Source organism: Moschus berezovskii, chromosome 27 (assembly GCF_049115385.1).
Source record: "Moschus berezovskii isolate FMDL1 chromosome 27, NW_MosBer_1.0, whole genome shotgun sequence".
Taxonomy (NCBI): Eukaryota; Metazoa; Chordata; class Mammalia; order Artiodactyla; family Moschidae; genus Moschus; species Moschus berezovskii.
In genome coordinates, this window is record NC_142486.1 from 7,599,725 (window position 1) to 7,615,013 (window position 15,289).

General features: G+C 59.6%; 1 protein-coding gene across 2 annotated transcripts in view; it reads left to right on the forward strand.

Annotated features, from left to right (window-relative positions):
• The window catches only part of CUX1 (cut like homeobox 1), a 366,772-nt gene extending 352,258 nt beyond the window's left edge, over window positions 1-14,514 (forward strand). For both annotated transcript variants that reach the window (XM_088833172.1, XM_088833171.1), the window contains exons 15-23: window positions 5,915-6,042; window positions 6,772-6,838; window positions 7,329-7,438; window positions 10,201-10,317; window positions 11,468-11,551; window positions 12,117-12,173; window positions 12,566-12,646; window positions 13,380-13,444; window positions 13,657-14,514. In XM_088833172.1, coding sequence (XP_088689298.1) covers window positions 5,915-6,042; window positions 6,772-6,838; window positions 7,329-7,438; window positions 10,201-10,317; window positions 11,468-11,551; window positions 12,117-12,173; window positions 12,566-12,646; window positions 13,380-13,444; window positions 13,657-13,726 — 779 coding nt within the window. In that variant the 3' untranslated portion in view covers window positions 13,727-14,514. The remainder of the gene's footprint in view (window positions 1-5,914; window positions 6,043-6,771; window positions 6,839-7,328; window positions 7,439-10,200; window positions 10,318-11,467; window positions 11,552-12,116; window positions 12,174-12,565; window positions 12,647-13,379; window positions 13,445-13,656) is intronic.
• The last annotated feature ends 775 nt before the right edge of the window (window positions 14,515-15,289 follow it).

Consider the following 15,289-nt stretch of genomic DNA (forward strand, 5'->3'; position numbering starts at 1 on the left):
AGAGAGGAAGTATCCCCGCCCCACTGGAGGCTCCCAGCAAGTACACACCCACTGGTAGGGAGGCAGGGTCGCCCTGGGGCTCCGCTGTGGCAGATCTGAAGGCAGGCCCAATGCCAGGGCACGGCCTGGAGGGGCCTGGGTGGGGCCTGAGCCTGAACCAGGTGGTGGGTCCAGCCAAGGCCAGCTGACCCAGCCAGGTTCCTGCTGCCTCTGCCCCCTGGGAGACCCTGCAGCCTGAAGACCCCTGTGTAGGCTCCCACCAAGTCCCCTGGGGAGGACACAGTGCTTCTCTACCAGGCCGGATCCTCCAGCTAATAGTACACAGAGGGCTCGCCGTAGGCCACTGCTCTGGGCGCTGGGGTCACAGCCAGGGACAAACAAGGAGCTGACCTTCCAGTGGGGGAGGAAGACGACAGTCATAATAAATGAATCACTCAGCCACTTAGATGGTGATAAGTGTTACAGGAAAGAAACAAGGCAAGGGGACAGGAAGGACATGTGGAGGGGTTAAAGTTTTAAATAGGTAGTCAAGGACTTCCCGGGGCTTCCCAGGTGGCACTAGTGGTAAAAAACCCACCTGCCAATGCAGGTAGACATAAGAGACGTGGGTTCGATCCCTGGGGTGGGAAGATCCCGTAGAGGAGGGCATGGCAACTCACTCCAGTATTCTTGCCTGGAGAATCCCATGGATTCTGGTGGGCTACAGTCTACAGGGTTGCAAAGAGTCAGACACAACTAACTCGACTTCACACACACACACACACACACACACACACACACGGACTTCCCTGGTGGTCCAGTGGCTCAGAATCCGCAACCAACCCTGATGCAGGAGACCTGGGTTCAATCCCTGGTCAGGGAACTAGCTCTCGTGTGCCACAACTCAGAATTTACCTGCTACATCTAAGACCCAGTGCAGTCAAATAAATAATTTTTAAAAAATAAATCAATAGGCAGTCAGGATAGGACTAACTAAGAAGGTAACACGCAGTCTCGACAGAGGCAAGGAGATGAACCATGCAGACGCCCAAGGAAAGAACGTTTCAGGAGGAGGGGGTGGCAAGTGCAAAGGTCCTGTGCGCAGAAACATGCTGGAAACCAGTACAGCTGGAGCAGAGTGACCAGCAGGAGGGGCGGGAGGCAACGAGGCCAGAGAGGCAAGGCGGAGGCCCGGCAGGTGCCGCCTGGTAGGGCTCTGACTGCTGCTACTCCGAGGGACTCGGGGGCTGATGGGGTTTGAAGGGAGGGTGTTCTGGTCTCACTGTTTAAAAGGCTCTCCGGCTCTTGCTTTGTGACTAGGTTCTAAGGGTGAGGGCAGGAAGCGGGAGAGCAGGGGCTGCGGCCACAGTCCAGGTGGGAGGTTGTGACTCAGACCAGGTGGTGGCAGTGGTGAAACCGATTGGATTCTGGATCTATATGGAAGGGAAAGCCAAAAACAAGCCAAGAGACAGAGGAGCTGTCAGGAGGGATAGAGAAGGGCAGGGAGGGCCCCAGGGGTTTGGTCTGAGCCACTGAAGCATGGCCTTGCCTCTGCTCCTCTCAGCCCTGAGGACACTGCCTCCTGGGGCCGTGTGCCAGGGGCTTCTGCTGGGGTGAAGCAGGTTGAGGGGGTGGGGAAGTCAGGCTTCAGTTTGGATCTGTCAAGTCTGAGATACCACTGCAGGATGAGCCCAGGTTAAAGGAGTGCACTGGAGATCTCCATGCATCGGAGGGTCGTCGGCTTATAAATGTCACCAGAGGTGGCCAGAGTGAATGAGAGCCGAGAGAAAGGCACGCAGGCCAGCACCCCGGGTGCAGCAGCATTGGGAGCTTAGAGGGAAGGCGGACCCGCAAAGGAAACCAGGAAGGAGCGGCCAGTGGGGCAGGAGGCCCAGGGCGGTGCCCTGGGAGCAAGTGCTGATGAGTCAGTAAGATGAGGGCTCGGAAACGAGGACAGAGCGAGGTGCAAGGTCATGGGTGACCTTGGCCAGTACCGTTGGCGTAGCGGGTGTCCAGGTCTGACGGGGAAGCTTTAAGGAAGTGGACGCTTGAGACTAGGCAGCTTCTTCAGGGAGTTTTGCTGAAAGGCGCTGTGGCGTCAGAGAATGGTGTGGGGAGCGGGGCGGGACGGCCTTTCAGATGGGAGAAGAACAGGCTTGTGAGCTTGTGGAAAGCAGAAGGGCTGCGGTACATGGAGGAGACCCGCTGGGGAACACCCCAGCCACGGAGCCAGGCACTGGCATCTCAGGCATGGTCTCTGGCCGCCTGTGGGGCACAGAGCGGGGAGGGAGTGGGTGTGCTGGCAGCCGAGTGCCCCTCGGAGCCCTCCAGGCACGCTGACCCCCCAACCCAGAGCTCCCGCCTGGCTTGCCTGTGGCTGACTGAATAAAGGGGTCCCCCACCTTCAGGAAAGCCCCTGATGTGATGTCCCCAGGCCTTGCCCCCCGACTCAGGCTGGGATAAGTTTCTGCCTTTGATCGCCCTGCCATCGTCATAGTCGCTCTGCTTGCTTGCTCCCCTCTGTGAAACGCAGCCCTGGAAGGCCTTCCTGGATTCCCCCAGGGCGAGGTCCCATGAACCTCGCTAAGGGGAGGGTGCCGTCTTGGGCTGCTGCTATGGGCAAAACGTTTCAGAGGCGAGGGGTTCTCTCTCCACACACCCCCACCCCCCCGCCCCCTCCAAGACGCACCCTCTCCTCCAGGCTGCACATATTCCGTCCCGCAGCGTCCTCCTGATGATCCCCTGTCTCGAGCACACCCCACCCCCACCTGGAGTCCGTCTGGAGTGGGCTTGTCCCCACGTCCCCGCTCTGCACCCCTGCCACCTCTCACTCCACCACCACCCTGACCAAACTCTCCAGCCTTTCTTGAGATACCGTGACCCCTCCTTACTCGCGGATGGTCCCTATTCAACTTGGGGCTTTAACATACTTCCTCCTGACCTTGCCCTGCTTCCTGCTATCTCCTCTCTGGGTCATTCCCGGGACACCCCAGAAAATGTCAGCATCCCCAGAAGTCCTGTCCAGGTGTTTTTCAGACCCCTGGATGTCTCCCTGACCTGCATCTCCAGCCTGGGTCCTCAGACCCCTGGGTCCCACTTTCCACCACGGCATCCCCCTAGGTGTTCCACTACGTGCTTCAGACTTGCCAGAGCCCAGCTACACAGCCACTCACCCCTTCCCCATTTGGGGGGCCAGTTCCAGGCATGGGCCTACCCTCGTGGGTTCTCTGCAACAGTGGGGATCACAGGTCTTTCCAGGACCTTCTATTGCCGTGCCGCAGGGCCAGAATTCAAGCCCAGGCCTGCCAGACTCCAGCTCAGGACCCTCCCCGACACCAAGTGGCCACTCAGCGACATGATCCCAAAACTTCAGTCTGCATGTTCCCACCCCCAGCAGAGGAGATGGAAGGAAGGGAGGGGTGACAGGTCTCCTGCTACCCCCCAGGGCCTTCTGGTAGCCCTGCCCCATCGCCTCTGCCACCCCGCCTTTGCCCAGCTTCCCTGTGCCTCCCGGGCAGTCACCTCCATGCCTGCCAGGATGGCCCTCGGCTTCACCCAGAGGCACTTCTTCGGGGACAACCACCCACACACTCAGCCTTGTACCCTCAGAGGTCTCCTCGGTGGCTCACCGAGTGTCCGGGAGCATTGGCAGCAACAGCCGTGGCCTGGCACCCGCTGACCGGTGGGACTGCGTAGGACAGAGGGCTTGCCGTCAGGGACCTCCATGGGCAGAGACCGGCATGCCCACCCCCAGGGCACCAGACACGAGCACATGTGCAATGCCACCTGCCCACAGATGGCTCCTGGAGCTGTGAGTCGCTCCCCTCAAGACCTGGCTGAGGGATCATCTCACGGCGTTTTGTCCAACCTTCCGGCCGCACTTGGGTCCCCTCGGAACCACTCAGTACACACCTCCTGGGCCTGGACACTGGGCTGCCTCATAGGCTCCCTGGCCTCCGCCTTGTCCCTTCTGCCCCTCAGGGTGGGCGGCTGCCCACCTGAGCCCTCTCTGGGCTCCCTACCCGCCTGCTCATCCCCAGAGGCCTGTCCGCCCGGCGCCAGGTTTGGACGTGCTCCTGTTTGTAGCTGTCCCCCTGGATGCCCAGCGCCCAGAACCAAACCCGTCCCCTCCCTCGGTCCAAGCCCTTCACCACTAATCACGCTGCCCTCTGCCTACACCTCACCACAACTCCCATCCGCCTCCCTCCCAAGTGTCTGTGACGCTCACCACGGCCTCCTTGCGCTGCCCAGGGGTTGCTGCATTTTGGGGGTCTCTCTGGCCCTGCAGGCTGAAGGCCAGACCCTAAACCTGCCCCCACAGCCTTCCCTCCATGCCCCAGCCCTGCCCTCAGGTGCGGCCTCTTTCCCCGCCCCGTCTCATACCCCTCACATCAGGCAGCACCACCTACCCGCCAGGTGAAGAGGGGCCCAGTGGTGACTGATGGGACAGGTCCACTTGGGGCCTGAATCCTGGTGTGGGGAGGGCAGCATCACGGCGGGGAGTACACACCCTGGGGGGTCTGGTCCCAGGCCAGGAAGCCTTGGTAGTTCCGTCTGTAAGATCATTGTATCTGACCGATCAGACCATGGCCGGATGTGTAAAGGGCTTGGTGTGCAGCCGGCACCTGGGAGATGGAGCCGGTGCGGGTGAGGCTGGCCGCGAGCAGGCCGCACGGTGAGGGGTGTCTCTGCCCACCAGGGCCCACAGCCCTTTTCAGGGCCCTGCCCACAGCCCGAGGCCTTGGGACATTTCTGGAGCCACACTGCCCACTGGTGGCCACACCATCTACCCTCAAAGGCCTCCAGCCTGGGCTACCATCTCTGTGGCAAGGATGAGGCCCACACAGGGCAGGTCGCTGCCCAGAGTCACAGAGCCAACCAGAAGTAGAGCTGCTGTTGTTCAGTCGCTCAGTCGTGTCCGACTGAGACCCCGGGGACCGCAGCACGCCAGGCTTCCCTGTCCTTCACTTTCTCCCGGAGCTTGCTCAAACTCACGTCCATCAAGTCAGTGATGCCATCCAACCCTCTCATCCTCTCTCACCCCCTTCTCCTCCTGCCTTCAGTCTTGCCCAACATCAGGGTCTTTTCCGGTGAGTCAGCTGTCCACATCAGGGGGCCCAAGTAGTGGAGCTTCAGCATCAGTCCTTCCGATGAGGATTCAGGACTGATTTCCTCCAACCCGGGCCTGCCCTCTCCTGAGCCACTGCTGTCCTCCCTGCTGACAGCAGCTGAAGGCACCCACGGGGAGACTCATCAAGGTCTCCCACCCTCCCAGAGTGCAGGGAAGTCTCCACACAGAACTCTTCAGGATTCGCTTTATTGTAAAGACGACAGCTGGTGCTGGGACAGGGGAGAGGGCCCCGGGGACTGGGGACCAGGGAGGTCCGGGGGCGTCACCCCATCCCTGACAGCATGTTGAAGCCTATTGGGGGAGGGGCTGCGCAAGGCTGAGGTCCATTCCAGAGGCAGCACCCCCCACTACCCCTTCCCGTCGGGTCTGAGGGGGGTCTACCTGCCCCCCCACACCACCCACTGTACCTCCCTCACCTTCCCCACAGCTCCTACCCGCCTGGGCCTCCCTCTGATCATTATCCCAGAGCATCAGCCCTGGAGGAGGCTCGGGACTCTGGGTTCAGCCTCCTTGCCCTGCTTGATGGGGGCCATAAGGCCTGCAGAGGGAAAGGGGCTGGTCACTGCGGCGTCAGGGGCTGGTGGTGGGGGTGGGGGGCATTTCTCCTAAATCTCTGACCTGGGCTCCTTCCTGCCCAAACCCAGAGAATTCTTGGGCAGAGTGAGTTCCCATGGCAGGAGTGCCCCGCCCCCGCCCACTGCGCTACTGCTGGTCCCGGGCAGGGGCGCAGGCTGTGTGTCGGGAGGCGCAGAGCAGGGCGCGCACCTCAGGCCCCTCTGATGGCCACGTCTTTCTCTGGCCCAGGGCGCTGCGCGGAGCTGCAGGTCCACGCCACCGAGCTCACGGCCACGGCAGCCGAGCAGCGGGAGCTGATCGCCCGCTTGGAGCAGGACCTCAGCACCATCCAGTCCATCCAGCGGCCGGACGCCGAGGTGAGCCCGCTCCCAGCCCCTCCTCACCTGCCCAGGCTGCCTGCAGCCTCACAAAAGGCCGACGTTCCAAGCAAGCTGGCCCGTCCTTGGGCAGCCGGTGTTTCTCTGGGCCCACACTGGGCCCCACAGCAACTGTCACCTACAACCTCTGAGGTCTGTCTGGTCACTTCACCACAAAAGCCCTATTCGGGGCAGCAGGCCGCAGGCTAAGGGCACAAAGCCCCCTGCCTCCGGACGCTGGCTTGGCCCTCAGCCCTGGGAGCTCTGGGCAGAAGCAAGGCTAGGACTATCCACCCATCCCACAGCTAGAGGACCCTGGGCCCCAAGATTAGGGAAGGCTGGAGCCCCAGGATCCTCAGGGGTAATCATCACCCCGCCCACCTCATTTTACAGACAAAGAAACGGACCCCAGGGAGAGAAATGGGGCTGGGCTGGGATGACATGGCAGGCTGGCTGGTAGGGCCAGGGTCACCCAGCCTCCTATGCCCATCAGGGCCAAGTGGCCGGGTGGGAGCCCCACGCTGAACTCCAGCCTCGGGGTGAACCACCTTCGCTTCGGTGGCCCACATAAGGCACCCTCTCCGGGCCTTCCTGTGGTCACCGCCGTGTCCAGCCCCTGCCGCCAGACCACCCACCCACTCCTCGCCCTCTGTGTGCTCAGCGCCCTGGACAGCCGTGTCCACTGCCAAGTGGGGAGGCACCTCGCTGACCTCTCCCTCCCACCTGCAGGGTGCAGCTGAGCTCAGCCTGGAGAAGATTCCCGAGCCCATCAAAGAGGCCACCGCCCTGTTCTATGGTGAGGAGGGGGCCAGGCCGTGATGGGCTGGCAGGATGGGGGACAGGAGCAGAGGTGATGTCACCTGGGCCCTAAAGAGCACACGCCTCCATTAGAGGAGGCCAGGCCCCTGGGCCAGCAAGGCGGCAGAAACTCACAAGAAGGGTGAGCCCCCCACTTGCCCCTCTAGGCCTTAGTCTGACATCCCCACCATGGGAACCCTGACCCCCTCAGCCCTACCAGGGGCCTGTCGCAGGCTGGTGGGTGTTGATCAGCTCCCTGGTGGGGGTGGGGCCCAGCCCTGAGAGGCAGCCAAGGGCTGGAGCAGAGGTGCCCCCCCCAGGTGTTGAGGCCAGGACAGTCACAGTGGCAGGGCCACCCGTTCCCCTCAGTGTCCCTTTGCTTCCACCCCATGGCACTCGGCCAGAGCGCCCTCGGAGCTGGTGACCTGAGGGCCCCCCGCTGGGCTGTGCCTCCTGCTACCCCCAAGCCACTGTCCCCTCCGTCCTAGGACCCTCGGCACCTGCCAGCTCCCTCCCCGAGGGCCAGGTGGACTCGCTGCTCTCCATCATCTCCAGCCAGAGGGAGCGCTTCCGGGCCAGGAACCAGGAGCTGGAGGCGGTGAGTCACGTTCCTCCCTCCCCAACACTCCACGGACCTGAGGACAGGGTGGAGGACACACAGGTGCAGGGGAGAAAGATGTGCCACAGACCACAGACCTCAGTGGGATTGCATTTGTTCTGTGCGGTCAGGGAGGGCTGCCTAGAGGAGGTGATGTCACGCTGGGTTTTGAAAGGAGAATCAGACCCTCCAGGTAAATGAGTGAACAGAAACATGGGGTCAAGGAGCTGGAAGGGAGTCCAGGGACAAAACAAAGAGTCGCCAGGCAAGGTCCCTACTGCCAGGCTGGGGTGTGATGGAAGGATTTAAGCTGGAAACCAACACTGCCAGGATGGAGGGTAAGAAGCCCACTCAGGCAGCCAGTTTAAAATAGAGGCTTGGCCCAGGAAGACGATTTGGTGGTGGTCACCGTGGTCCAGGAAGAAACATCTCCATCAGGTGGAGGGGTGGGAAGCAGGGTCAGGTCCCAGGGAGGAGCGTCTTGAACCCTATGAAGAGGAACAGTCAGTCTGGAGAAGGCCAGGCGCTCTGTGGGGTCCAAGAGAGCCTGCTGGCTGCTAAGCACCCAACTGGTGGCCCTCCTGGAGAGACCCCGTAAGGAAAGGGCAGTCTAGTCTGCAAAGGTGACCAGCCCAGGGACTTCTCTGGTGGTCCAGTGGTTAAGAATCTGTCTTCCAATCCAGGGGACATAGGTTCAATCCCTGGTCTGGGTACTAAGATCCCACGTGCTGCAGGGTAACTACAGAACCCGCACACTGCAACTAAGATCTGACACAGCAGATAAATTAATTAACTAAATATCTGGGGGAAAAGGGGAGACCTATCCAGCTGCACGCGGATCTCTCCCGTGCAGCGTCCCCCTGGGGTCTCTGCAGACCACTGCCTCCATCCAGGTCCTCCAGTCTCTCTCCCAGTAGAAAGAGGAGCCAAGAAGGTTTCCATCTTCTCAAAGAGTCACCGCTTGAGCAGGTGGTGGAAAAGCTAGCCCCTTCCCTCTGCACCCGCAGCTCCCCCACAGGGCTTCCAGGTTGAGGTCTCAGGGAGGCCGACATTCACTGAGCACCCATGCCAGCCGGGCCCCATGCTGGTCCAGTGACAAAGGTGAACCAGAGCCAGTGAGAACCCCTGTGATCTGGGCTGCAGAGCAACAGGCTTCAAATGGAGGATCATCAGGACAGCTCCCCTCACAGCTACCTTTGTGAAAGTGGACAGGGCTGGGGACAGTCTCCGTGGAAGGCTAGACAGCCCTTTAAAAAGGCCTTCAAACTAGATCAAGTGGGGTGGAAGTATTTATAAAATTGTGCCTTCGACTTTAAAAATCTAGACTTTTTTTTTTTTTTACACCATGTATGTGTTTTAAGTTGTGGTAAAATACACATCTGGAGGAGGAAATGGCAACCCACTCCGATATTCTTGCCTGGGAAATTCCGTGGACAGAGGAGCCTGGCGGGCTACAGTTCACGGGGTCTCAAAGAGTGGGACACAACTGAACACAGATACATCATTTAAAGTTTATCATCTTGACCACTTTTAAGTGCAGCACAGTGGCATTAAGTGCGTTCATGTCGTTAAGCAACTCTCACCACCACCCATTTCCAGAGCTTTTTCATCTTCCCAGACTGAAACTCTGTAGCGTTTAAACACTCACTCCTCTTTCCCTCTTGCCTCCTCCTACCGTTCTGTCCTGTCTGTGAATTTGGCCACCCTAGGTGTCTTATGTAGGTGGAATCATAGACTATTTGTCTTTTTGTTTCTAGCTTATGTCACTCAGCATAATGCCCTCCACGCCGTAGCATGTGTCAGAATTTCCTTCTTTTTTAAGGCTGCATAATATTCCGTTGTGTGGATGGACCACATTTTGTTTGTCCTTTCATCTGTCCATGGACACTTGGGTTGCTTCCACCTTGTAGTTCTCATGAATATGCTGCCATGAACATGGGTGAGCAAATTATCTCACAGTCCCTGCGTTCAGTTCTTTGGGGTCTATACCCAGAAATGGAATTGCTGGACCATACGGAGATTATACTTTTACATTTCTGAGGAACTGCCACACTACCATGGACATTTTTGCCCTTTTGAATTTTTCACAATGTGAAGAAAACACCTATTTAAGCATTTTAATAAGTTGGAAGATGAGTTCACATTTCACTTTGCCCCTAGGTTAGCAAACATTAAAATCACATATTGTATGGTTTCATTTATATAAAATGTCCAAAAGAGGCAAACCCATTGAGACAGGAAGTAGATTAGTGGTTGCTGGGCTCTGTGGGAGGAGAGCATGGGGAGTGAGTGATGACAGGTGTGGGGTTTCTTATTAGGGTGATAGAGATATTCTGAAATTAATTTTAATTCTGAAATTAAATTAAATATTTAATTTGCATGTTAAATTAAATATGCAAATTAAAGATGGTTGCATAACATTGTGAATGTAGTAAAAAACACTAAATTATACATTAAAATGATGTTTATGTTATATGAAACATATCTCAACAATAATTTTAAGCTGATAACTTAAACAAACAACATGAAGAAAATGACCCAGGAAAAAAAGAATAAAAGAAAGTGACCCAAGGACTGTGGCTTCTGCCTGCTGCGGGGTCTCCCCAGGCTTCGAGCAGAGGCTGGCAGGTCTAGGACATGACCTCAGGCCAAGCAGGGGCTCAGAGTAGACAGAGCGGGACCCGTGCCAGCATGGAGGCCTCTCCCCCAACTCCTTCCACTGCGGGCCCTGCCTACCCACTCACCCACCTGGCTGCCCCCAGGAGAACCGCCTGGCCCAGCACACCATCCAAGCCCTTCAGACCGAGCTGGACAGCCTGCGCGCAGACAACATCAAGCTCTTTGAGAAGATCAAGTTCCTGCAGAGCTACCCTGGCCGGGTAAGCGCACACCTAGCCCCCCGATCTCCCCACCCCTGCTTCCAAGCTGAGCCAGTCTAGGGAGAGAATTGGTCCCAGCAGGCCAGCTGGGGACAGTGACCTGCTAGACAGCAATAGGCCTGGGCTCCCCAGAGACCATCCCGCACACACACACCCCCGCCCCAGGCTTACCAACTGTCCTCCCTAAACTGTGCAGCCCTTATGGAGTTTTGTTCACCAGACACCCCAGCCAGGAGGTAATGAGGTTCGCAAAGAGGCAGGGCTCACAGGACTCAGGCCCACGTGACTCCTCTGTGAAATGGGGGGGACCCACTAGCTGACCCCAGGATCTGGAAATTTAACCCTAGGGATGATGAACATACAGGACAACCATGGGGGATTCGTGTGTTTAAAACACAAAACATAAAAACTTATATATATATATATTTTTAATACCAGAATTGGGTCCAACATTCCAAAAACCTATCAATCAGATTGGAATAGAAAACTACCCACTCTCTTCTGAGCTGGGAGGGCCCTCTCTGGCTTCTCTCAGCCCCCAGGGCTCACAGGAGACCGCCTCGTGCAGGAAAAGCCTTCTGAGACCCCGGGGAGACGGAGTCGGCAGAAGGATGCAGTGGTGGCACACTGGCTGGGGGCCTCCCTAGGACAAGCCCGAGACTTAGCCACCAGCCCCCACACCACCAGTTGAAGCTGTTCTCCGGCCACCAGAGGGCGTCCAGGCTCCATGCAAACTAGTTCTAGTTCACTGCATGGCCTGCTGCAGGGCAGGGGGGCGGCCTTCATCTCCCAGGGGCTGGCCTGTTCCCCACAGCCACCCTGCAGTCTCCCAGAGAAGCCCCTCCAGACCCACCTCCCTGCACCGAGCCCGCCCTGTCCACCTTGTACATTCCAGCCGCCCTTGGGGTCTTAGTTCCCCCCACCTGTCCTGAGGCACTGTGGCCCTGACTCCAGGGGGAGACCCCTGATCCCGGGCAGTACCCCTGGACACAAGGCACCATCCATGTCACACCGTCACCCGGGGCCCTGTCCCCGCCTCCACCGTGCAGAAAGGAAACTGAGGCTCCCTGTGATGTCGGGCTGCAGTCCATTGGCTCTGGCCTTCCTATTGGGTCCGCTGACCAGGTCTCTCCTCCTCCCTTTGCTGCAGGGCGGCGGCAGTGACGACACGGAGCTGCGCTACTCAACCCAGTACGAGGAGCGCCTGGACCCCTTCTCCTCCTTCAGCAAGCGGGTGCGTGGGCCCGGCCGCAGGGCAGCCCGGGGCACCCACCCAACTCACCTGGCCTCGGGCTCCCTCTGGCCCCCCTCCACCAGCCCTTGTCTCACCCTGCACCCCTCCCCAACACTGCACCTTGACACCCCAGACCACCAGGGCAGCCCCAACACTCACTTTGGTTCTGGGGTGGCTGGGGTCCACCAGGATGGGCCTGGAGTGCCAGGAACACCAGCTGATGCTGACAGCCCCATGAGGGTGTACGACCGTGACCCGGGTAACCCCAGGTGCAGGCACTCTGGGGGGCAGGCACACGAGCAAAGAGCTTCCCTGTGTCAGGTGACTTACGGTGGTGGGGAGGGGGTTTGTAACTCTCCCTCGCTCGCCCTGAAGACCCTCCATGTTCAGAATCGGCCACTGCAGAGGGGGACAGCAGCTCCCATCACTGAGTGGGACTGGGCACCAGGGCGCCCCTGGCAGCCTCCGTACCCCGGGGCCCTGCAGGGACAGCAGGTCCCTCTCTGCAGTGAGCTGGGGCTCTAGGGGCCTTTCGGGTCTCTCCTCATCCCTCCTCGCCCTTCAGGAGCGGCAGCGGAAATACTTGAGCCTGAGCCCCTGGGACAAGGCCACACTCAGCATGGTGAGCCACCCCCCCATCCCAGACCCCACCATCCGCCCCTGTATTGGGCCTGGGCCTCCGACTCTGCGCACCTGGTCACCTGCCCTCCAGCCCGGTCTGGAAAGCCCCAGGGACCCCGCTGCCCCTCCCAGGCCCGGTCAAGAGCGGCTGTGACACCCTGGAAGTGGGGAATCTGTCCGTCTCGGTGACAGCCCTATTATTCACGGTAGATTCTGGACGCGGCCACACGGGGGCGCCATTCCTTAGCATTCCTGCGGCCCCGAGTTCCCAGCCTGAACACTGGAGCAGCCTAACTTGCCTGCCCTTCGCGCCCCTTGCTGCCGTGGGCGGGTGAGCCCGGCAAGCGTGGATGAGGCCCGCCCCACCCCACTCACGCCTTGTTTGCTCCCCAGGGGCGGCTGGTTCTCTCCAACAAGATGGCCCGTACCATCGGCTTCTTCTACACACTGTTCCTGCACCTCCTGGTCTTCCTGGTGAGTGAGGATCTAGGCACAGCCGTTCACCGAGGTCCCCGCGCCTACCACCCGCAGGCAAAGTCTGCGCTCGGCCACTCCTGTCCCCATCGGGGGCCTCTGGGGACGACAAGCCCACCCAGCAGGCCTTCTGGCTGGGGCAGCAGCCTGTCAAACTGCATGCAGGGCCCAGCCCTGGGAGCGGGGGGTTGGGGAATGGGAAAAGAGGTTTCAGGGTAGAGTCACTGCTAAGGGACAGCCAGGTGGGCCGCACAGAGAGGAGACACCTTGAGCTGAACCTCCTGGGGGGTAGAGGGGCATTCTAGCTCCCGGGCACAGCACGTATGGGGGCCTGGTGATGCCCGCATGTCCGCCCAAAGGAGGGAGAAGCAGGGGTGGGGGCGCACCTGTAGAAGCCTTCAGCCTCAGGGACCCCTCACCCCCAGCGAGGCCACAGTCAAAACGGCCCCTATATGGCCAACCCGGGCTCCAGCGCTGACCCCAGGGCCCAGCCAGTCCTGGTGCTGCCAGCACTACGCTCAGCGATGTTAGGGATGGTAGCTCCATGCCCAGGCCTGTCTGACCAGCTGTGGAGCTGGTAGGCATGAGAGGTGGCATCTCTAAGGTCCCCCGCCCCTCAACCTGGGACTGCAGCCACAAGAAACATCACGTGTCAGGAAGCCAAACCCAGGGGCTGCAGGTGGATGGCCGGAGTGGCCACGAGGCAGCTGACCGTATCTCTCCCCCGGGGCAGGTGCTCTACAAGCTGGCGTGGAGCGAGAGCATGGAGCGGGACTGCGCCACCTTCTGCGCCAAAAAGTGAGCACCCACCCGGGCCCCGCTCGGCCCCCCGCTCGGCCCCCTGCACCACCCGTTCTTATGTCCCCTGCCTCCCGCCCAGCCTTCCATCACTGCCCCCATCTGGTCCACCCACAGGGGCACACCCCCAGGAGACCTCCATGTCCCCCACCACCCCCCATATTTCTTTCTTTTTCGCACTCAGCTTCAGCAAATGTTTCTGTGGCCCCCAGGTTCGCCGACCACCTGCACAAGTTCCACGAGAATGACAAGGGGGTGGCCGCCGGCGACCTGTGGCAGTGATGTCCCTGGCTTCCCCGGCTCGACAGTGATGGCTGCGTTCCCCTGCTTGTTCAGCTGCTTCTAATGACTTAGGCTTCCCTGGAGAATGCCCCGTGTAGATGACTCTTGCCCTCCACCCAACAGTGCCAGAGGTTCCCCAAAGTCTCTTCGGTCTCCCTTAAGAGAGGGTCTCAGCCTCATCAGGCTCCCTAAGTCCAGAAAGCTTCCAAGGCCAAACCAGGCTGGGCCACAGGGACCCCCCTCAAGTCCATCTCAGGCTGGTGACCCCGCCTGGGTCCCGCCCAGCAGCCTGACCTCTAGCCCTGGGGACAGAGACCTCTCGGCTGTGACACTGAGTTCCCACTGATTCTGGCCGTGGTTAATCCTCAGATCCATCACCATCCCTCCAAGGCATGGAAGCTCTTTCTGGCAGGACAGTGGGCTTTGAGTCCAGCCCCCTGCACCTGCCTTTATCATAGCCCCACCCAACCCTTAAAAGAGAGGGAGCCACAGAGGGCAAGATAGTTTGTTACCCACTCCCAGCCCCTTAGACGCACTATGATTTTTGCTTTCTTCTTTAGCAAGATATTCTGGCTTTTAGGTGAGGAGGACTCTCCAGTGAGCACCCACGTCCCAGGCTCTTCAGACCCAAGGACTGGTCTGAGGGGCCCTGGGGGCTTCTCAGCCAGGAGCTGGCATTGGGCCATCCCAGCATGGCCACCCTGGGGCCACTGGCAGATCTTCCTGAGTTAGGTTTGCACCTGCGTGTTCAGCTTTGCACATTTTGAATAAATACCGTGTTGCAGCCACACCGGTGCCCCTGCCCTCTGTGATGGTAAGGGTACAGGAGACTGGCAAGCGGTTCCTGTAGCAACACCCCCAGGAGCTGCGGCTGGGCCTGATGGCTGCTCTGCTGGCATGGGGCACGGTCCCTCACACGGGGAGGCCTCTCCCCCTTTTCTCATCCCCGAGATTCCCTGAGTGGGTCCAGAGCTTCGCTGAAACCCAAACCCACAGTGTCTGAGTTCCCTTGAGCAGACAACCCAACCAAAGAGAGACACCCATTCCTTTTTCAAATCTGCCTGTCAGACTGTGGTAGGATGTGTGATGTCAGCCCCTGGGGACTCCCCGCTTCCCTTTCTGTGTACGCTGGAGCCAGGCTGTCTGTCCCTTTCCCTTGAGCCCTGCCTGCCCATGCCCACCACGTCCCCTGGACCAGCCTAGGGGACACCCCTGTGTCACAGGTTCTGAGCCACCTGGCCTCCAGGCCAGCCCCACTGGTGAAGGCCCCCTTCCACCCACCCACACACACCGAGGGCTTCCTCTTGGTCTGTGATGGTTGGCATTTATCCCACTGACCAGGGAACCCACGAGGCTGGTTCCACACCCTGCAGTCCACCAGGCCAGAGGCCCCTGTGCAACCACTATCTGAGTTTTAGCCCTGAATGCTCCAGAGTCTGTACCTCCAGGGGCCCCACTTTGGGGTCCCACCCCAGCGCCCATCACTTCCCCCATCAGGACTTTCTCAAAAGCCCCAGAACCCCCCACTCTTGGGGACCCTAGATGGACCTCTCCTCCCTGACC